The sequence below is a fragment of the Camelus ferus genome, chromosome 20 (assembly GCF_009834535.1).
Source record: "Camelus ferus isolate YT-003-E chromosome 20, BCGSAC_Cfer_1.0, whole genome shotgun sequence".
NCBI lineage: Eukaryota > Metazoa > Chordata > Mammalia > Artiodactyla > Camelidae > Camelus > Camelus ferus.
In genome coordinates, this window is record NC_045715.1 from 9,052,460 (window position 1) to 9,076,391 (window position 23,932).

General features: G+C 44.7%; 1 protein-coding gene across 8 annotated transcripts; it reads right to left on the reverse strand.

The window, feature by feature from the left end:
- Positions 1–4,488: 4,488 nt before the first annotated feature.
- Positions 4,489–23,556, reverse strand: TBC1D7 (TBC1 domain family member 7). Of its 8 annotated transcripts, none has more exons than XM_032462506.1 (8): positions 23,347–23,551; positions 21,877–22,040; positions 20,791–20,871; positions 16,409–16,596; positions 12,419–12,556; positions 7,566–7,711; positions 6,142–6,271; positions 4,489–5,100 (listed from the first exon to the last, which is right to left on the reverse strand). In XM_032462506.1, the coding sequence occupies exons 2-8, from the start codon at positions 21,995–21,997 to the stop codon at positions 5,014–5,016; spliced, it is 891 nt and encodes a 296-aa protein (XP_032318397.1). In that variant the 5' UTR covers positions 21,998–22,040; positions 23,347–23,551; the 3' UTR covers positions 4,489–5,013. The 8 variants fall into 8 exon arrangements, with proteins under 8 accessions (XP_032318397.1, XP_014412962.1, XP_006182610.1 ...); XM_014557476.2 differs by having other exon boundaries at positions 21,886–22,040; positions 23,303–23,550; XM_006182548.3 differs by having other exon boundaries at positions 21,886–22,040; positions 23,347–23,549.
- Between the last annotated feature and the right edge of the window lie 376 nt (positions 23,557–23,932).

Consider the following 23,932-nt stretch of genomic DNA (forward strand, 5'->3'; position numbering starts at 1 on the left):
AGGCAGAGGCACCTTCCACCAGAGCAACCCGGGCTGCAGAGAGCGAGCGCTCAGAAATTCGCAGAGCACGTCAAAGATCGGGGGGCCAGAGTCTCACAGCCCCATCCCAGATTCTAGCCCTGCGTCCGCTGGGTTCTGAGCCTCACCCCCGTGTCCGGTAATCAAGTCTCCTTTAAGGGCTAGCTCCAGAATGGCTCTATTTCTTGTCCCGAGAGGAGTCTTAACACCGAGCCAGGCATTCATGTATTCAACTAATACTCATGGAAAGCTCAGGCAGGCTAAGATGTGCTTGTCACCAAGGGAAAGGAAAAGAATAAGACACGATCTGTACCCTCAAGGGACTCACAGACTACTGTCGCCCCAAAACAGATCATTGTAAACCAATGTATTAAACATGGTGAAAAGGACAAGGTATCATGGAAGGAAACAAGCCTGGGGCAGAAGCCAAGGGTCAGAGAGCTGGGAGGGCTTCCTGGAGGAGGGGATACTTGAGCCCAATCAGAGACAGTCCCCGCAGTGGGGAGAGGGTATTCCCGACCAAGATGACAGCACACCCAAAGATGGGCGGGGGATAGCATGGTTTCAGGGAGAAAACACGCATGAGGAACTGTACTAGGTAAAGGCGAAGAGTGTGAAAGGGAACAAGACACAACCTGGCCTCAAGAAGCTTGCATTTTAGAGGGAAACCACGTGGACTCTAATAAAAGGTCAAGACTACCAAACCAAAGACTCTAAACATGAAATGCTGCGGAAGCTCAGAGGCGGCAGAAGGCACTTAAGCTTGGAAGTTGTCCCAGGGAAGCTTCGAGCTGAGTTAGGCCTTGAAGCACAGGGCAGAGTCAAACAGAGGCAGCGGCCGGCCCCGCCCTGCATGCCACGCTATGAAAACATTCAGCGTTCCTCAGAGCTCCGTGCTGCGTCAAGTGCTTTCACGCTAGATCCATCCGATGCTCCCAAGCAAGTTGAGGAGTAAGGAAAGTACTAGAACTGTCTGGTGACGGGGAAACAGATGCAGACTGGGTGGTCTCCTTGGGTCACAGAACTAAGTTGGGGGGAGGGTACAGGCCCAGACCCTTCCCAGCAACACCCACCCCTCCCCTCACCCCAGGTGCTCTCTGTCACCTCCTCCATTGCAGAGTAATTCTAACTTTCCTCTGGAGCTTCTGGTCACCTCCACCCTCGTGTGGCAGCTCAGGAGTGAGATGTGCTCTTAAAAACAGGAAACAAAATACAAACTTGTGTAATATTTGTCTTCCTTGGATGGTGACAAGCTCCAAAGGGCTTAAGACATGCCTTACTCAGCAATTCAGCTCAGTACCTGGGCCATAATGGGAGTGTGCTCACATGTCATTTTATGATTGAGGATGAATAAAAAAAGAAATGAACCACGCAGAATGGAAGGGGGAGATGGGAGGTGAGGACGCAGCCTTTGGACATAAAGAGAATCGTCCGAAGCTCTCCACCTTGCTGCCTCCCCCACAAGCCTTCATGGCGTTACGTCCACAGGGCTGGGGGTCGGGGGAAAGAGAGGCTAACATCACCAAGCACCAGGCTGCTGCTCATTAACGCTCCAGGGAGAGGAGGGTGACGGGAGAAGGCCAAGAAGAGACCGGACAGGAGGATCAGAGGACGGCGTGAGCTCCGGCGGGCCCCAGCACGTGTAAGGAAATGTCGAAATATTCCCTATGTTTTAGGTGTGATTTTGAGATAGTCTGTTTGGAGTTTTGCTCAGTCAGGACAAGCTTCTTGAAAGATTTTCTTCATGTCCTCTGATCACACCCTCTGACTCCCTAGGTGGTGGCCCTACAGTAAAAGCGGCCCCTAGGAGTAAGTTAAGGGGCTGTCACCTCACCTAGCAATGAACTATCCACTTGTTAACCTCCAGAAGGCCAGGCTGGGAGACCAAAAAGGAGAGGGAGGGACTGGTCAGGAAAGCAGGGAGATGACAGCGCTGTGCCCGCCAGCCTGGCAGTCTTCCAGAAAGTTCCTCCTCCCTCTGTTCTCACGGCCCCTCCCGCACCAGCCCCACCCTCCACCTCGGGCTGACTCGGAGGAGCAGCAGCTGACAGGGAGCCACGGCTGCGCCTAGAGCCACAAGCGGTTTCACTTGGCACCGATCCTCAAGGAGAATCAGCTCTTTGTCCCCCTGCCAGAGGGATCGCCACAGATTCCTGCTACAGAATTCCCACTGTCCACTGTCAAGGCAGAGAACGGCGGCCTCTGGCCCTTCCCAGCCCAGAACCCGCATCTCAAGACAAAAGCTGCTGGCCCTCCGGGACCCCTGGAGCCAGACGCCCCGCCAGCCGTCCACACCACACAGAACCCCACAAAGGCTGCCTGTGGCTCAAGAACATGGCACCCTACTCCTGCTGGAGACCCCACGGTGCCGGCAGAGGACGCCCCCCGGCAAGGACCCATCCCGGCCCTAGTCCTGGGCTCACACACTGTTTCTACCCTCCTCATCCCCACAACTTCCTTCCATATTCTATACTTTCAGGGAGAAAAAAATAACCCCACAGTGAGGCGCTGATGACCACATGACAGGGGGCCGGTCGGAGCCAAGGGGAGGCCTGTTCAGCGACTCAAGACAAGGCAGATGTCACACCCATAGCAGAAGGTGAGGCCTTCAGAGCTATTTCTACACAGCACGTGATTGGAGGGTTGCCCCTGATTTTCAGGCAAACTGTTAACAACAACAACAAAAAAAGCACTTTACTCTAATGACCCCTGACCTCACTTCCCGAAGCGGCCTCAGACACAGACACAAGCCTGTACACACAAAATCTGTCCATCTGATTTGTCGTCAGGCAAAAGCCACACACACTGACCCCAAGCTTCCCCAGCCCTCCGAGCCTCCTCGCAGAGCAGATGTGGCACTTCTCCCATCCGTGTTTAAGACGACACTGCAGAAGGGAAGAACTAGAAACTAAGTTTAATTGTGTTACATCCTGGCTTTCCCAGGCAGAGGGAGAACCCTGCTTACTGGCCACGATAGTTTTGGCCGCAGCCAAAACCCTGATGTCTGCAGGATCTGGAAGGAATGTTTTGATTTATAAGGGAATTTAGGGAATTTTCATCAGGAGCTCTGCCCCTCATAGGAGGCAGTAGGCAGGAACATTTTCAAAGTACTTCACTCTCAGTGAAAGGAAATTCTGATGTTAAGATGAAATTGGTTTTTCACCTGGTGTATTAGTGTGTCCTCACGGTGGGCCTTAAATTCTGCCGAGACAGAGCTGTTCAGTTTTCTAATAAGGAAAATTCTTGATAATCAGATTCAAAAAAAAAAAAAAAAATCCAAAGCCCACAGTCTACAGCAGGAAAGGTTTTTACCAGACAGGAACTGACTGAATACACTTGCAGAATACTTACTTTCTGATCCCTCAGCGGTACCGCAGTCCTTCTCCCTTCTGGCTCATGTGGACCCTGGCCAGAACCATCAGAGAGAAACTCCAGCCCCTTAAGCTCCGTCCTCCCCAGGAGTCCCAAGCGCACCCCACCAGCCGCACCCCCTGCCCCCCTGCCGTCTTCCCCCAGCGCAGAGGTGGGGGGGGTGGGCAGGAGCAGTCACCTCGAACCAGCCTCTCGCTGAGACATCGTTTGCTCATTCTTTTCTTTTTCTGGAGTTGGGATTTACTAACATCTTTTGACTTGATAATCTACTTTAATAAAAAGTTGTAGAAGTTTTTATGGTTTGTAATGGTATGCAGCTTGTAAATTAAACAGAAGGAAACTGATCTGTTTTATGCCTTCTCTGTGAATTTCACACGTCCCCCAAGTCCACTGGACTGTGGACAACTGGAGCAGGAATTCCTTTCTCTCGTGCTTTATCTCACATCCCCAACTGGATTCAAAGTTCCACAGGGGCAGAGGGACTGAATACATGTTTTAAGTATTAACTGTAAGCAGAGTTCGCTTTAACAAATTTTCTTCTGAGTATATTTTTGTTTTTAAAAAAATCAAATACTCTTGGATGTCACTGTACAGCCATGCTGGCTGGTTTCAACAACTCAGCACGCTCTGCACTCCCTCAGCAGCCAGCTACACCTTAGGCAGGGACCCAGAATCCCAGCTCCAGGATTTCATCGTCTTCCTTCTCTTTTCAGGGTGGGGTGGGGTGGGGTGAAGAATCCAACTCACCACTCAGGCTCCCGCAGATCTGACAACTGAATCCGTCTCAAACGCAGGGCCCCGTGTCACTCGCCTGCCTCAAAGCCTGCAACTGTCCCATCGACATTTACCCTTAGTGACACAACGTGGCCCAGGGGGTCATTAGTGTTTACCTGAACCTGCCGGTTCTCCCATTCCTATTCTGGGCGGCAGAGCATTCCCTAATGTCCACCCAACATTTAATGACCCATCAGGAAAAAGCCTGAGTCCAGCAAAATATCAACAAGTCCTTTCTCTCCTAGCAGGGAAATTGAGACACATTTTGTTTACTGACAGTTTCATTCCAACTAGCACCAAGACCAAAAGAAAAAGAAAAAGAAAAAAAAAGGTAAGGCCTTTATTTCAGCCTATTTAACAAGACGAAGTCCAGGAACCAGATTTAGCTTTCCAAAGACTGAGATTTGGGAAGTCAGCTTAGGGTTCAACAGGTACTGCACCAGCCAAGTCCGAATCTGAGATGCCAACAAAAGGAAGCTGTTTTTCATTCCGGAAACAGACCCGAGAAAGTAACGAGTTTGGCGCTAATGAGAGAAGCAGGGCAGGCTTGGTACACGCTACAGACTGAAGCGTCATCCCCCACACCCTGACTGAACAGCTTTAAAGGCTGGGAACTATTTTCAAACAACCCTTTTAAAATGCTATTCAGCACTGAACTGTGTACCTCTGTGTAACCAAGAGATGCCATCCCACAACACAGCAACCCCAGGTACCTTAAATAGTTTTACTGGAAAAACAATTACACTGTGAGCACCAAAGCAAGAACCCTATTGTCAATTCAGCAGATTACAACTCAAGAACAAAATGCCCTGGGGAGGCCGGGCGGACTGTCCACAACATCAGGAATGTTCAGGCCGAATGGACCGGGGTCCCGCAGTGTTTGTGCCAGAGGTCGATGGCCTTGCTCACGATCGCGTCCGAGCTGTCCTGGGGAATCTGTGAACAAGCAAACCGGTCTCTGAAATGTGTTTCCAGCTTCAGTATCTCCCTCATTCACTATGGCCTAACACTCATTTCCACTGGGTTTTCACTGCTTTTTCAGAAAGTGATCCCATAAGAGGCTGCTGCCAAGATATTTGCTTCACACGCCACCTGAGGTCATCCCAAGGAGCTGTGGTCACACTGCCTGGCTTCCAATCCTGCACTGCCCACAACTGTGTACTCCTGGGCAGGTTCCTGAAGCTCCCTGGGTTCAGATCCCCATCTCTAAAATGGGGCAAATGATGGTCCCACTTCACAGAGCTCTTTACAGGGGTTACATGAGATAATTCACAAACAATACTTAGTAGGGGCCCTAGCACTGTGAGCCACTAATCACGACAATGACGGTGGCTCCTTTATCCAACACGCACTCACTCAGTGCTTACTATTTACCAGGCCACTGTTCAACTGTTAATACTGGCTAAAATACATAGATTGTGGGTTCAGTGAAACTCACTCATCTGAAGTCTCTACTTTAACACCTCTTGCCCGGTTCAGGGGTACTCTAAGATACAAAGAGGGGGAAACTAATTCACTGAGACCTTTTTCAACATGCTCTAAGTTTACACTTAAGCACATGACAAGTCTAACTGGGATTCCATCAGCGACAGTAACAGAAATGCCAAGGGCTTACAAAATCCCTCAAAACATCAGGACTCCTCCATCAGCAAGGATCGCTCCTCCTAAAGTGACAGATCTCATCTCTTCCTTTTTTTGATGAGCCTCCTAGTAGTCACATCAGGGGACGAGACTCTGGTCCTAAGCGCACACACTCATGGGGAGAGTCTTGCTGCTCAGACCACTGACCACCCCCTCCCCCACCCAACAAACAAACGACAGGGACTATAATCCACAGACCAACTTTAAACTTTTTCAGGGGAAAAAACAGTTTCTTATAATGTAAAAATATACTGAAATAACTTAATGCAAGAGAAAAATCTGGCTTGCTAAACTTCCTTTCTAGATTCAAAATTCAAACAAAACAAGCACACTTACGTTTTCCAGAAACTTCGTTATCTTCTCCGCACTGTTCAGTGCCATTACTTTTATCTTAAAGGTTAACAAAATTTCCACAGCTACAAACACTAGTATCTTACAGGATCCACTTACAACTTTATCCCAAACCCTACAAAAATAAAGACAATCCAATTACAAGTTTGAAATTTATGCTTACTTCAACATTTCAAATTATAAAATTAAACCAAATGACACTTCAAGTAGAGTCATCCCTCGGTGTCCCCAGGGAAGTGGTTCTAGGACTCGTTAGGATACCGAATCCGTGGACGCTCAAGTCCCTCATGTAAAAGTGGGTGGTACAGTCAGTCCCCTGTTCCTGCAGACTCCACATCCAAGGATTCAACCAACCACAAACTGTAAACAGCACAGGATCCGGAACTGGCTGAATCTGCAGATGCACAACTGCGGACACAGAGGGCTGACTGCATACGCTCCAGAGAAGAGCTATAAAGGATCATCATCAGGGAAACAACACATCAGCCATTTGAAGTCTGTTTCAGACACAGTCAGCACTGGAAGGAAAAAAGGGGATGAGCTAGAAAGTACTTGCTCTGCTAGGAATGTACCAAATGCCAAGTCCCTCATGCTCCAAAACTGACGTTCTGGGGCCGGAAAGTCCTAAACCAAAGCTTAGATTTTATTAATACTTTGTAATGCTCATATAATCATTACATATTAAGGAACCACAACAAAAGAAGCAAATGAAATGAGATAAATTCAATTTCATTTTCTGGGGGTTTACATTCCTCAACGAAGGAGCTAGTTACTGAGCACACGCTAAAATTATTCTTCTGACAGCTCCTGTCTGTAACACTCATAGTTGGTATTACCCTCTCTGTGCTGACCACGCACGGTCTTGTATTCATCTCTGTATACTGCCTTTCTCCTCAACTGCAGAATCCTGGAGGGGGCGGGACAGGGCTCTGAGATACCCATAACTCATATCTGAAATTGATGGAAGAGCTGAGTTTGAGTGTCAAATCTCTGACTGCCTTCAACTATTTTAGAACGTCATAAGATGTCCAAGAAATAAAGATTTTTCTCTATAATCTACCTCAGTTCTGGAAAACAAAAGCCCATGCCTATGTAAAATTCTTGGAGGCTATTTCAGATGTGCCTACTGTACAGCATCTAATACACTGATGGTCTTCAATTCTTCTCACTGTATATTTTAACACTTTAAATATTTACACTAGTACTGACTCTAACATTTCTAATTGTATATATACTAAGCAGAACCTTGTGTTGCTGTGTTAGCTGCAGGAGAAGTTAGCATCAAACTATTGTTCTAAATCAAATTTATTTTCTGAGATGATTACGTTTAAGAAAAAGAAAAAAGAAAAACAAATCAGGGTTCTTCTTGGACTCCAAGCCTTCAGTATGTCTTTGAAAGAAATACTTGCCTCTGTAAACTGGACTCGGGCAAGCACCCGGCGAAGCACCTCTTGAACCAGAGATCATAAGGAAGTCTGGACACCGCAGAACACGTCTTCAGATGACTGAGCAGTCTGCTATCTTCCAGATTCAAATATTGTTCAAAAGCCTTTGGCTAATGAGTAAACAAGAAGGGGTTACTCATTTCCTGTAACATTACCTGATCTTACAGCCTCTGATGAAAAAGTCTACATGCTGAATACAAAGAAATGCTAGAAAACAAAACTTCAGAATCCTCCAAGTCACTGGTGACGCAGTGGTTCCCCAGATCAGCACAAACCAGAGCAAACCACCATCCAGACTGAGGTTTCCTGGGACAGCCCCAGGCTAAACAGAACAGTCTGTTAGTTAGTACTAACCGCACTAACCAATTCACCAGCCCAAGACAAACCAAAGCAAAATTCAGTTGTTCCGGGGAGAGAAGAAAGGCCATGTTCTGGCTACTCTGGGGCAGGAGATTATATCTACAGGGAAAGGAGAAGTTAAGACCGAAGAAACAGGGTAGGGCTACAGCGGGAGAGGGAAGTTGGAAGAATGAGACAGAAAGAGCTGGAGATTAAAAGAGCCCTGCAGCCACTGACTACACCTGTGCTGGCCCATGTGTAACGCATTGTGCCCTGGGGCAGGGAGGTCCAGACAAGAGGGACAGCGCAAGGGAGACCTCCATACCCCCACAAAATGTGCATGCGAAGTCCTGGGAGGCACAGGAATAGCTCAGAGGGAGCAAAGCCCCACGATTCCCTCAGGTCGCCTCTTCCACGTAAAGTTACACAGCAGCCAACTCCTCCAGAAGACTAGGGAGCTAACAAGGCTGCCTCCCAGATGGGGCCAAATCCACCTGGCATGGGCTGCTACATTTATAGGGACCATTCTCAGACCCTCAAGTCTGTACTCCCTCTCCAGAAGGGCACAACCAGATCCCATATCACCCAGGCTAACACAAATGTTTTTACTAAATATCTGCACCGCTGCACTTCTGCCAAAGAGGCAATTCATAATCCTTCCAACGTCCACTGCAGCCAGACACGGTGCTACACGCAGGGAAGAGAGCCAGAGGGTAAGACAGCACTCCTGCCTTCAAGGAGCTTACAACCTGGTTGAGAAAGACCTGCAAAGAGGCAAGTGTAACAGTGTCGTAAAGCCATGATGGGAAGAAGCACAAGGCGCTGGGTACATCCATGTGTGAATCCTGACCCAGACTTTAGAGGCCAGAAGCAGGTTCCCACAAAAGCAGATGTGTGAGCCAGCCATTAAGAAGGGACAGAAGTTAATCAAAGAGGGCCATATAGTAACATCTAGTTCAGCTTAAAGGGTAAATATCCCTAACTAAAGAGTTTCTAAAAAAGAAAAAAGCCAAAAATTCTCACAGAAAAAAAAAAAGCAAATGGCTTCGTGATAACTAATTTGGTAAAACCACAAAAAAGTGAAAAGACAACAGACAAGATTATGGAGACGCTAACAAAAAGCTCAACAGAAGAGATCTTATATACAACAATAAAAAATTTTAAGCTAGACTAGACATGGTTTAACTAAAGACTTTTAAAAACTTGACCTTAAAAGTTGAAGTCAGTCACTTGCTGCCTAAATCAAATAGCAAAGCAAAGAAAATTTAGCTTTTCTAATACATAGTGAAGAACTTAAAAATTTTTTTTTCATAACTATTTAAAACTACGTGCTAGGCACTGTAATATATACAAGAAGAAATTAAGACTTACGGGACATGGGGACAATAAGTATCTTATTGATTCTAAAAAACTTCTAAAAAATGTTCAAGGCATTCGTGAAAAAGAACAAGAGAGAAATTTCCCTACCAGCTATCGAAATATGCTAGGAAGTTATATTGAATTATATGGTGCTGGCCCAGGAATAGACAATTACCTTGAGAGGAAAAAAAAGTGTCTAGAAAGAGATAAATATGGAAATCCAGTAGAAGATAAAGGTGGCATTACAAATCTGTGAATAAGGATGAACTGACAAAAAATAGCATAACTGGTAGTTCTACTGCTTACTGTGTGACTTTGGGCAAGTTACTTAACTGCTCTGTGCTTCAGTTTCCTCATCTGTAAAAACATGTTAAAATAAAGTAACTCATTAATATAGGAAATTCAGCACTGGCTGGCATGATGCTCCTTCTCAATAACTGTTAACCAGAGTGGGAAGGAGGAGGCGGGCAGTGGGGTACTGGCTGAAGTCGTGCTGCAATTAACTACAAAGGAACAAAGTCACATTTGCATCTGATACGCCAGTCACAAAGGAAAGTTCCTCATAAATTAAAGGACTCTAAATGTTGAAATATTTTTCAAAGATAGCTTTTTAAAAACCTGTTTTTTTAATCTTAGGGTTAGAAAGGCCTTTCTAACTAAGATACAGAAAAGCCAAAAAAAATATATATTGATAAATCCAACTGTATCAACTTTACATCTTTATACAACAGGGAGAAAGGTTTTCAGAGAGAAAATAATTTATAAAACAAAGGATAATAAATATCCAGCATATGTCGATAATTCTTAACCCCCCAAAAAAGGAAAGAGGTAAACAAAATAGAAAGGCAGACAAAGACAGCGACCAATAAACATACCCAAAGCTGTTTAACTGCACTCAGAAGTGTGGCTACAGAAATTAAAATGGGCTACCATTTCACTATGAGGTTGGCAAACATCGAAAAGACTAATGCTATCACGTATTGGCAATAGGGTGGAAAAGAGGACATCTCATAGACTGTTTGGAGAAGCAGAACTGGTCCAACGGGTAGGTGAGTAATCTGGCAGTTAACAAATTTAATGACGTCTCTTTCAATTGTGCGTTCCCTGTATAGGTAACCCACCCCTGGGAGAGAGACAGACAGACACACACACGCACACACGGGAACATGTCACGTACAGGCGGTGTGACTGTTAGCATGGAGCTATTACATTAAATTATGGCAAACTCTTAACAGAAAATACTTCGAGAATTTAAAAAATTTTTTAGAGGTGGTTCTAAATGAGTGGCTCTCAATCTTAGCTTCACTTCAGAATCACTTTTGAGTTGTTTTTTTTTTTTTAAATGAGAATTTTGGGGCCCCACCCGCGGAGATGCTGATTTAACTGGTCTGGGGGGAGGAAAGGCACTGGTCATTTTTAAGCGCTTCCAGGTGGCACTGGTAGGAAGTCAGGGAAGAAAATTACTTATGCGTACTAACATGGAAAAGCTCTAAAACATTAAGTTTAAAGAAAAAACATAGGGCCATATAAACGGTATGTATTTACATTTTTTTTAAAAAAACATAAGTTACATACACACACGTTGCACAGGTACGCACGCACACTCTCAGCCATTCTTGTGCACACAAAGCAGCCTAGACAAACATACACCACGCTGATGACAACGCTTACGTCTCAGGGGTGGGGGAGGGGAGGTGCTGCCGCAGGTGCGCAACTGGATTCAGCTGGATAGTTTCTCGCTTCCACAATGTGTCTATTACTTGTATTATTAAAAATACATTTTTAAAGAAACTATCAAAATGCTACTGAATTTACTCCAATATTAAGAAAAGCTAATTAAATCATGATACAATTTGGGCCTCTTGATTTAATCAGGCAACTACCATTTACATATCCTCCAATGCCACGCTTTATTTTTTATTAAAATCAGCTAAGTGCATTAAATTTTAGAATTCTAAAGACTAAATTTTACTTCAGTGAAATACATAAAACACATGCCCGTACGGTGCTCTCCGAAGCTGAGGGCTCATGCCGACCGCAGGGACCCTCCGGCTCCCCCAGCCCCCACCAGCGCCCCTTGGCTGAATCTGCGCCCTGTACCACAGTCACCACTGCCAACAGAATTTCCAAATGAAACAACTCAATGACTTAAATACAGATTCACTTTCATAAATGAGAAATGACGGAAGAAACTGGAAGAGAACAGCAAAGGATGCCGGCTCATGCTGGTGAAGCAAGTGCTGGGTCTCTGCTTTCCTGTCAGAGGACAGCCCACAGCCGCTGCCTCCCTCCATCCTCTCCCTCTTCACCAACAGAATCCCCAATCCAATGTGGGATCACACGTGCCAGCACAAAACCACCAAAGAAGCCACATGTCCCAGGCTCCACTGCAAACCAGGGCGGCCTGGTGACAAGGTCCTGCCCCACACCAGCCTGGCAGAAGGAAAGTCTGTTACAGGGGGACAGGCTGGACTGGCTGGTCACACTCTCCTCCTTTACTTCTGTCTCTGCCTTTCCCTCCCTGCCTGGAACAGGGATGGCGTGGCAGTCGCTCCAGCATCCATCGCATGATCACAAGAGGAAGAATCACACCTAAGAAAGCTGGAGCAGGAGTACGGGAACCTGGCTGTCTGTTGGTACCGTGGCTGTGGCACCAGCTCAGGGCTGCCTTGCCTCCAGACTCTGGGTTACACAAGGGAAGATAAGAAAGCTTCTGTTATGTGAGCTTTCCATCATATGCAGCCAAATGCAAACCTCAGGACAGAGAGATAATTCTAGAAAAAGTCAGTGGACTCTAGATCAGGATAAGGAGTGTGACAGAGCAGAGGTGAGCAAACCCCGGCCTGCGGGGGCCAAAGCCACAACCGTTCTTTGATGTGTTGCCGACGGCTGCTTCTGCATGACAGCTGCAGAACTGAGTGACTGCACAGACATGGACCAGCCAGGCCCACCCACCTGGAAATATTTACCCTCTGGCCTTTTAGGAAAATATCTGCTGACTCCTACTACGGTGGGTCCACTCATAATTGCAGCGGCACCGGGAGGTAAAGGCATTTCCTGAAGACCCCTATTACCACGGCTCGCCCCCACCCCACAGGAGCCAAGACATCATCCCTCACCAGCTGGGGCAGAGAATCCCGGTACTTGTTATTCAACTGGTTCACAAAGCATCGGGTGACCCAGTAACAGTCCACGCTGTCTTCCACCATCTCTTCCATGGCTTTAGCAATGGCGAGAAATACTTCATCTTCTGGCTCCTGAAAGATTAACAACAAATCTCAAGAGGAAGGAGGAAGAGAGAAATCCATAATTCTTTAATAAAAATGAAGCCTTGCTCCCTAAATTTTGAAGGGGCTGTAGTAAACCAAAGTGGGACCAAAAGCAGTCACTAAAAAGACAACCAGGGGGAGATGAGGACGAGTAACCAGAGGAATCTGTCTGCACCAGTGTTGCTTCTGATGATCAGGTTTCAGCCTGACGCTCAGAGATTTTCCAACTTCTAACATTACGGCCAACGAGTCAACATAAATCCAAGGAAAGGCTGACTCTCTACCCAAAAATATTCTTAGTGCTAGAGAATTCCTTTTAAACAGATGTGATAAACAGCACAAAAAACTAGAGACATTCACCAACACAGCAATTTGCAAAAATTAAATGACCCCTAAAGGACTAATAAGCATTTTATTTCAAAGCATTCATACATACCTTTGCAATTTTATTCTATCTTTAAGCACCTGAAAAGCTAAAAATGTCCCTAGAATTAGAATTTTAGGACCTGGAAGTATGGCATTTCTCAACCCTGGTGTCAATACTCAGAACATGAAAGTACACCCTCAAATAAATTTCAAAAGAAATCTTGTAAAAACTGGAATCTACTTGAAAAATCTGTTTTCTAATACCGTATCTTATACCAAAAGCTTTACATTTCTCAACTAGGACTTAACAGCTGAAGGATTTTAACGTTGGAAAAAAAAATCCAACAACTATAAAGTTTCTTTCTACTCCCCTAAAAAGTCTGAAGCTAAATCAAAATCCCTATTTTAATACAAGTATTTCATTTTAGGCCTCTCTCAACTTACTAACATTCTACAAAATGTCAAGGGTAGCAGAACCATAGAAAATAAAATTCTCCAAAACACTTGTTAATGTGTCAGGGAAGGAGACAAGAGAAGAGGAAGAAAAGGGAAAGGGAGCGTCCTTCCTCGGACGCCCGCCTGGCCCCTGCGTGTTCCAGGACATGCCATCTCCACGCTGTCCACCAGCGGCAGCATCTTGGACTGAGATCAGCATCTGTGCTCCTGCCCTGGGCTGAGCACTGTCGCACAGGCGTACTAAAAGATACAAAAAATAAGGCTGACTGGGGCTTGGTGACCCAAGGGACACGAGCCCAAAACGAACCCTTGGGCAGCAAGTGTGCCCAAGGCCACAGCACAGGTACCTGGGCCTGGCAAGTGGAGCAGAGAGGAGGTGGAAACTATGACCCACCACGCAGACTTCCTGAGCTAGTGGATAAGCTCACCTAATTTCACATATAATTTAAGAAGTCGGGTAGTACTATCAACTAACTGCATTTGCCAATGGAAAAAAAATTACAGAAATTTAAGAGTCCCGATTATTCTCAGGGTTATTCTCTCCTGATAAACTTAAAGGTGGATGGCCTAAGATTCATCCGTAGGATCCACATCATTAACCTCAAAAGAAAGAACAAGTCAAAGCTTAAACTGCTGTGCTGGCAGGTTGCAATCTGCTGCCCCAGAAAATGACAGAACAGCACAGTTTGCAGGACAATCCCTGTTTTTGACAATTCAGCCAAAAGTTAAAATGCCTGGATTGAAATGTAAGAGGCAAAGAGCCGAAGCCGCGGAGCTGTGGGCATTACTCTGACTGCCCTCCTCTTCCTCCCTTTCTCTTTCCTTTATAAATAAGCAGTCCAGTCAGCAACTAGACCAAGGAATGTGTCAAAGATGAAGTTTAAAAATGTTTTGGAACTAGACAGAAGTGGTGTTTGCACAACACTAGGGAATGTACTGAATGCCACTGAATTTGTTCATTTTAAAATGGTTTATTTCTAGATTGTGAATTTCACCTCAGTAAATTATTTAAATAAAAAATAAAGAATTAAAATTTTTTTAAAAAAAGATGAAGTTTAAAAAGCAGGCTGGAGCCTGTGGCGCTGAGGCCAAGGAGGGGTCAGGGCCAAGGAGGCAGTCAGAAACTACAAGGCCTGTGGGGCCTGCCGGCCAGGGCCAAGGAGGTGGCTGGCCGTGTCGGTTACAGAGGAATGAGCAAAAAAGTACAATGAGGCTAATAGGAAGCCTCTTCGTATGTGCAACTGCCAGATACGGAAGGTGCAAATACAGAAAGGGTGAGGGCTAGAATGAACTCGTAATAGTAGAAAGGAATTGGCACTGTTAGCATGAACTCAGGGTTTTCATTACGGAGAGACAGACATGCAAACGTGTGTGTGTGAATGTGTGTATTTCCTAACTCTGTCTGCTGTGAGCGCCTTAGAAGCCATGGCAAACCAGCGACAATGAACAATGAACATACCTAACTAGCATCCTGCTCTTGGTTTCTAAATACAATACTCCATTCAAAAAAAAAAAAAAAAAAGCTAACTCCAGGCCTGGGGCAGGAAATGTACTAGGAATATCTTTTTGTGCCAAAAAGTAAGGATATGCTCCAAATGATGGGAACTTATCAAAAAGACACAGACTTCAGCTTGAAAGGGTTCCCACTAGTGAAATCTGGGACAATCTGAACATCAAAATCATGGTAGAAATGAATTATAGGTCACTAAAGCAAAAAGGAATCTATAAATTCATATTGATAAAAATGAGGGAGAAGGGAAAACTCTTCCACAGAAAAGAATGCCGACTGATCAATGCAGAAGGCATGGAGGAGTCAGAAAGTCACCATCTGGCAAGCAGCACAGCAGAAATTGTTTCAGGCCACAATCATCAGTGGGTTGATATTTACACAGTGTCAAAGTACCTCCCCACGAGTTACTTATTAATTACAAAGGGAAAAATAGCAGTCTCACATGGGAGAAAAAAAGTGATCAAAGTCAGCAGAGTAACTATCACACTTCTGTGGTATTCCTGCCAGAAACGCACAACCGGACTTTAATCGTGTGGAAACCTACAAACCCAAGCTGAGAAATGCTCTACTGGCTTGAACTCTCCAAAACGGTCAAGGTCATGAAAGATAAGAAAGGACTGAGGGGCTGTTTCAGATTAAAGGTGACTAAAACACGGCAATAAATGTGATCCCAGATGGGACCCCGGACCAGAAAAAGATCAGTGGAACAGTCAGCAACATTTCAACAAAGGCTAGATAGGTTAGTTCACAGTACTGTATCAACGCTAAGTTTCTGGTTTTGGTAAATAACCAGGGTACAATTAAGGTGTAACATCTGAGGATGCTAGGTGAAGGTACATGGCTACACTATACTCCGCACAACTTTTTTTCTATGTCTAAAATGATTTTAAAATATCAAAAAAATTTTAAATCAGCAAAAGGTATAACTAGTGGTTGAGAGGTTGCTAATTTCTGAACCAAAACTTTTATTGTTTGTAATAAAGGGAATGATACGGGCAACTGGTCAAATGGGAATGGAGTCTGAAGATTAGATGTTAATACTGTATCAGTGTCAACTTCTTGGTGCTGATGACTGAACTATGGTCACCTAGGGGAGAGTTTTTATCTTCAGCAAGTACACACTGAAGGAATCTGAAGTAATGGGATGCCATGTCTACATCTGATGCTCAAACGGTTTGGAAAAAAATACATATACACATATACAGGAAAAAAGACAAAGTAAATGTAGTACAATGTTAACAACTAGGGAACCCGGCTAAAGGGTTTATGGGAATTCTTAATAGTATTGTTGCAGCTTTCCTGTAAGTTTGAAATTACTTCAAAATAAAATTTTAAAAGATTGGGGAGATTGGATCAGAAGGTACCGGGCCATGAGAGCCAGATCTGCTGCTTTTACCCTACGAAGCAGAGTCACTGAAAGTTCGTAAGGCAAAACATGATGCGATCACAGGCTGGCAAGACGGAGCAGTCTCGAGTTGAGCCAAGGGTCAAACAAAAGTACCACTAACCAGTGGAAAGGAGGGACTTCGAGGCAACTTCCCAGACTCCAGCCGATGCATGTGGAGATAGACTTCAACCTGCGGTGTGGCATCACTGATAAAGCGAATGACTTCCAGGGCGTGAAGGACATCAGAGTACTGCTCCTTGCGATACGTCATCACCTGGGCATGGGACTCGTGGTGTGGAGGCAAGATTCCTACAGAGACCCAAGGGGGAGGAAAGGGGCAAAATACTGAGGCGCCAATCCAAACCCCACCTCTACGAAAGAGAATCCCGGGAGAAGCTGCCTATCAAAATTAGACTAGGACCCACAGATATTTAATCACCGTGATGACTCTCTTTGAGAAATTCTCACTATAAAACAATACAATCTTAAATTTTAAATACTATCAATATTTGAAATGGCAACTGAATCACTGATATTAAGGAGAAATGAAATAAATATGCCACATAAATTCAAGATAATTACACCCGTTACAATACTGATTTAATGCAAGTTTAAGGTTGTCAGCCTGGGGCCACCCTTAGGCCTCCAGAGCTATCTCCATTTTTTGCATTTGGCCCCTAATGGACTGAATTGTACCCCCTCCTCCACAATTCATATGCTGAAGCCCTAGCCCCCAATGTGCCTGTATTTGGAGACGGGGCCTTTAGAAGATAATTAAGGTTATATGAGGTCGTAAGACGGGGCCCCAATCCAATAGGGCCAGTGCGCTTATAAGAAAAGGAAGAGACACCAGAGCTAGCGGTCTCTCCTCCCCTTCTCATGTGAGGACGCAGCAAGAAGGTGGCCACCTGCAAGCCAGGACCTGAGGCTTCACCAGGAACAAAATGGGCCAGCACCTCCATCTCGGACTTCCCAGCCTCCGGAGCTGGGAGGATACACACTGTTGTTTAAGCCCAGTGGTCTGGTATTTTGCTAAGGCAGTCCCAGCCGACAACACAGCACCCTTCACCTCAGAACCACCACCAGCTGGTCAAATCCTTCTCTTCCCCAACGACTACAACTTGCTCACAAAGTGCCGTACCTTTAGGACAGAGATCTCTCATCTTCACTGACAAAGTCACCTTACACTTTGATGCCATTTTATGCTCATTAACACATTTAAACATGATGTTTACTCACTAGACTTTGGGGCAAGAACCACATTCTTAAAAAATTTTTATTGAAGTATAGTTGACTTGCAATGCTGTTAATTTCAGGTATACAGCAAAATGATTCGATTGTACATATACATATATATTCTTTTTCAGATTCTTTTCCATTATAGGTTATTACAAGATACTGAATGTAGTTCCCAGTGTTACACAGTACGTCCTTGCTGTTTACCTATTTTTATACATAGCAGTTTATATCTGTTAACCCCAAACTTCTAACTTATCCCTCCCCACTGCCTTTCCCTTTTGGTAACCTTAAGTTTGTTTTCTATGTCTGAGTCTAGACCTGTTTTGTAAGTTCAGTTGTATCTTTTTTTAGATTCCATAAGTGATATCATGATATCTGACTTTCTCTGATTTACTTCCATTTAGTATGATAATCTCTAGGTCCATCCGTGTTGCTGCAAATGGCATTATTTCATTCTTTATGACTGAGCTGTATTCTGTTGTGTGTATATATATACCACAACTTCTTTATGCAGTCATCTGTTGATGGTTGCTTCCATGTCTTGGCTATTGTAAACAGTGCTGCCGTCAACACTGGGGTGCATATATCTTTTCACGTTAGAGTTCCCTCTGGATATATGCCCAGGAGTGGGATTGCTGGATCATATGGTAAATCTATTTTTAGTTTTTTGAGGAATCTCCATACTGTTTTCCATAATGGCTGCACCAAAGTACATTCCTACCAGCAGTGTAGGAGGGTTCCCCACCCCCCCCTTTTTTATACAAACAAATGGCATGGATAAACACAGTGGAAAGAGCACTGGGTGGGCCTTCGGCAAAACCAGGTTCTAGTCTCAGAGCTGTGAACACCAGGACTCTCACAAATGTCTCCCCAGGCACTGGTTTCCTCATCTGCCAGAGGCAGATAAAGCATTTCACCAAATGTTCTCTGCAGAACATGAGCCCAAAGGGTCTTCATGAGAATAAAGGTACCCTGGTCAAACAGATTTGGGAAATGGTGACAATGAATTTAAGGCTTTAAGTTTTCCCATAAAGAAAAACATCTTGTTTACTCCAGCCTCATTAAACATAATGAGGCTGTATTGCAGCACAAGCTCTGGAGTCCAAGTTCCTGGGTGTGAGTCAAGCTCTACAGCTAACTGTCTGCATGACCTTCTGCAACTTATTTGATCTCCCTGTGCCTCAGCTTCCCCATCTGAAGAATGGGAGTAATAATACCCATCTCATGCAGGTGCAATGATGAATCAACAGATCAGCAACGCACAGCACTCAGGAAGCACACGGCACACACTAAGCTCATATGCATTAGCTAGCACAGCTGCTGACGGACCCCTCTTTGGTGCAAACCACCACAGATCCAGCATCTTCAATGTTCTGGGAAACATAAGCTGGATGAGCTTGACAGACTCCAGCTAACATGGTGCCACATTAATGTGAGAGCCAAACTTGCTTAAATGTTTTTCCTGACAAAAATCTTTACAGACCTTAGCCATGGGGTTCTGTGCCAGGCCTCCAGAAAAGCCGAGGACATACACTCAGGTGCCCGCCAACCTGGGTTAATACAGCCAAACCCTGAGCACACTGTTAGAAGCGGCACCCGCTTCCCACGTGAAACTTGTCTCCTATGATCTGGTCCTAAAACATCTCCTTCTGATATTAACTAAAATGGTTTCAGGAGGCAGGCATGCCAAGGTCCCCGAGCTATCAACCACCTGTTCTAGGAAGAGTCAGCCTGTCTCCAATGTAGCGTGGCAGCTCTAAACCTCCAGTGCCTTTTACCTCAAAAACAAGAACAAAGACTTACCTGATAAAGGAAGCCATGAGAAACAGAGGTGACGAACAGCCTGACAGGCCTCGGCGCTTAGCTGCAAAGTACAACTGTCCATCTCACACTAATCCACTGGCACTGGCACTTAATGGGACACATGGTATTTCCCAGCAGACATAAATGATCATCGACATCACCACCTAAAAGGCACCCCTAGAAGGCATTTATTTTAATGGGCACTGGAAACATTAAGACTTAAAAAATGCTCAGGGAAAAACTGAAACTGTTTTCACATGTGCTCTACATTTTGATTCAGTTTTGGTGGATTGTATGTTTCTAGAAACTTGTCTATTTCTTCTAAGTTGTCCAATTTATTGCCATATAGTTGTTCACAGTATTCTCTTACGGTTTTTTATATTTCTGTGCACACATGCTCTATATTTTAACCATATGGTGACCTATTAGAAATAGAAGCATATAGACTGCTGAGATGCACAACAAAAAAGGCATCCTGCAGTGCTTCCTAGTGCGGCCTGCATCCCCTCGCTGCCCCCACATCACATAATCGGACTGAGGACTACAGATTTCTCAAGCCCTGAAAATATTGTACATTTTGGAAAGAAAGTGGTGCCTACAATCTACCCTAACTTCAAAAGGGCCCTACAAACCTGAGCTCAAATCCTAGCTCTGCCACTTACAGTCTAAGGCCTTAAGCAAATTATTTAGCCTTAGTCTTTTCCCATCAGTAACACTGGGATATTGATACCTGCCTGTCATTAAGATTACTTTTTTTTTGCCCGGAATGCAAAGGAGAGCGGGAATGGATGGGTATTTTACGCATCTGCAGGCTCAGCGATGATTAAGAACAAAAAATCCGTAGCGCAAAAGGAATGCTGCCAGTCATTTTGGGCCCCTAGTACACTTTCTCTTCCAAAGAAACTAAGCAAGATCATGTTTCCCTTCTCCTTCAGCCGATCATCGCTGGAATGTATTCATTTGTGCTTCTAGAAGTAAGAACCCTCCAATTCTTTTTGACTCTGATAGAGCTCATCAGGAAGTTATGCATCTACAGCTGGGAGTCACAGGCTAAAACAAAGCTAAAACCTAGGTGTTAATTTAGCTCAAATGTATTCTCATTTTACAGATTAAAAAAAAAAAAAAGAGGCCTAGGGAAAAGGTCTAAAGGGTCTTCTTCAAGGTTACCCAGCTGACAGCAAAGCCTAGACCAGTTCTTCCTCCCAGCCCGATGCTCTTCCCACACCTGTGTCAGGAAGGTACGTTGCTGTCTCTTCTAACATTACAGACACTCTTACAGCGACCTTCCGTGTCCTGCCACTGAAGTCACCTTCTTCAAGGCTTCCCAAGTGAGCTCCTGGGGTTAGATCCAGCATTCAGTAAAAAGCCTAAACACATCCTCCTTTTTCTAACTGATGGATACCAATGGTCCAATCATTCAACATTTTTGAAGATAAAGCTTCCAACTCTTGGGAATCATACCTAAAAGCACCTTCCAGACCAACGCACGGTACATGGATGGGAGCGGGAACCTCTGACTAAAAGTGCAAAGTTTCTCGACATCTAGAGGACGAAAAAAAATAATTAGATGCTTTTCATGCTGACCACGATACGTACAAGTGCATTTCATTTTTTAAAACTGGAAGTTGTAAGAGATTTCTTCACAGAAAGTCTGCCATAGAGTCAGCAAATCTAGGAAAGGTTTAAACGAGACTGAGTTCAGCCCAGGTGTTCCAACTAGCTATTTAAAAACAATTAGCATTTCACTGCATAAGAGATGTATTTTGCATATATTACGACATTCATTATAACATTAGCAGTAGTTAATATGTATAGAACATTTCATTTATCCACACTGCAAGCTTGTCAGGTAGTGATTGTTTTAAAGATGCAGAAACTGAAGTTCAAAGCAGTTAAGTGAATTAACTAAGTTAACATAGCTGGCAAGTGGCAGTCAGCCCACAGGTCTGCACATTCTCCAATAAACCACATTCAACCATCCTGGAACTCAATTCCTCTACTCATCAAGTGAGAGTTAATATTTAAAGCACGGACTATCCAGTGAGGATCTAAGATCAGGTGGAAAGTGGTTTTGAAACTTTAAAAGCACTCTATGCATTTAAACTACTATTTTTAACTATGGTTCAGTTTATCTTACTTTAGTTAGCAACAGAACAGACCTTATTATGACTGGATTAGATTAAAAAAAAGTCAATATATAAGGTAGTCTCAGTATTTCCATAAAAGAAAATCATGGCAAGAGTTGAGGCAAATCTACCCAGAAGCTATGAAGACACCTCTGAAAACTGAGAAAGGAAAATATATGGGTTTAATAAGAGAAAAAAATATTACTGACTTCTTAAGCGGCCTTTCAAAAAGGTCTGGCTCTGACTCAGTCAGAGGTAAACTTGAAAAATTCTTAACTTCTCCCAAAATACACTATTCTGCTGTCATCCTATCAGTAAAAAAATACATGGCAGATGACAAATACCTTTGGATGCCTTAAAAGGTAATGTTTATTCCAGAAGATCTGGCAGACTGAGAACCAATAAGCTTAATTTAACTTACAAAACTCACCCAGCCGGTCATCTTTTAGGAGAATTTCTAATGATTTCTTTTCTTCAACTCCACGGAACCCCACTTTTTCATAATATACTGAGCGAAAGTTTCTCTGGGAGTCCTCAGTCATGTTTCATTCGTTGAGAGACAATAGGGAGTGGAAATAAATGAGCCTAGAAACAAAGAAGAATTGAGGAAATTTTTAATGATTTTCTCCGACTTTTCCATAAATCTCATATACTATGATAAACGGTCTGTTCTCGCATAAGACTCAATATTAAATCTTCCCTTTTATATAACTCTACCACCATCTTGCCTGTGCACCTTGGCCAAAACCAAGACATAAAAACCAAGTCCTCTGAGCTGCTAAAATAGATGGGCAAGGTTCATGCCTTAGGGCTCCAACTTGACTGAGGACGGCACCTCGCACAATGAAATACTCTGCAGCCATTGTACATGTTCAAAGAAAAAAGTAAATCAGGAAGACAGACAAAATGCCATGCAAAAGAGTACATACACAATGATTGCTTTTGTTTTAAATATGATGCATTTTTAAAATTAAGACTATTTGGAAATATTAACAATGGTTATGTTTAGGTAGCAGAATTCCAGCTCTCTTGCTTAGCTGTAGCTTTCTACAATGGGCATTTCGAAAATGGGTAAAACAAAAATTAAATTATAAAAGTTTAAAAAAATCCACAAGCTCCTCAGTTTTCCTTCAAGCACAGTCCTACCAAATGTAATGGTCAAAATTCAAAACCCACAGATTAAGCATTAAATTAATTATAAATTAGAAGAGGGGCAGGAATGTTTCTGGTTGACAAGGGATGCTACAGAGTCAGAGACAATAACGACTTAAAATCTGGCATCAGAATTCAGAAAGTTTGGTGGTTTCAGTTTCTTTCACAATAACCTACAGTAGACTAATGGCAAGTCATCAGGAAAAGGTAAAATTAGGTTTGTGTTTTAACAATAGAATGGATATAAAGCACTTTCCAAAAAGTACTGTCCTGCCCGATCCAAATGCTTAAAGCGTCAGTGTGAACAGAGTATAAGCCTCAGGTTTTAGAAATTCTGAGCTGTCCCCAGGGACCAAGGGGGCGTTCTAGACAGCCAAGGTCTTCCTTATTGACAAGGGCCGGCTCGGGCACAAGAAAGAATAGGATTCGTTTCCACTGAGGAATTCTAAAGGGTTTTCAGGCTTTTAGGACCAAATTAAAAACAAAACAAAAAACAGAATTCCAAAGCATTAAGAAGCTAAATAAGTAGGGATTTTATTTAAAAGAGGCATCCAAACAGCTGCTAGGCGTTACGGTGGTTGCCGCTTAAGGACACCATCCTCGAATTGCAACGCAACAGCAAACGCGTCCTCACGGGAGGAAATATGTTTCCTTCCTGCCCATGAACGCCCACCTGACGGGAAAAGTACACACACCCTGGTCTAACACCCCAGGTTCCACTCTCCCTGTTATGCTTCACCTTCAGTAGTGGAAACCACACCCGGGTTGAGACTAAGTGGTCCGGGGAGGCAGCGGAAACCAGGCCCGGCGCGCTGACCAGCCGGCGGGCGGGCGGGCGGCGACGACGGGGCCGCCCAGGTCCCGGGGACCACAGCGCCAAAGGCGGGCCGGCGGGGCGGAGCGGAGCGAGACGGCGCGACACTCGCGCACGCGCGCGGGGACACAGCAACCCGCCGCCGCCGGACGTGACGTCAGCTCCACGCCCCAGGGGCGGGGCCGAGTGCTCGTGCGTCAGAGCTTGCGCAGTCTCCACCCACACCGTGCGGCCGAGGGCTTCGGTAGCAGACGCGAGGAGGAGGGACGTGCACCCGGCGAGGGCGGCGCAAGCTCCTCTCCCACGACAGCGTTCCCCGCATCCGCCCCACTCTGGGTTTGGAGAACCTCGCGAGCTACCTTACTACCGCTGTCCTGGCGGTGAATGCCAGGATGCTCTCGCCAACCCTGCCATGCTGGTGACCTCAGAGCCCCCAAACAGTGCTCCTCAAGCTGTCTGCTGACCCCTGCTGCTTTGTTCCGCTTCCTTTTTCCCGGTGTGTGGAAATAAA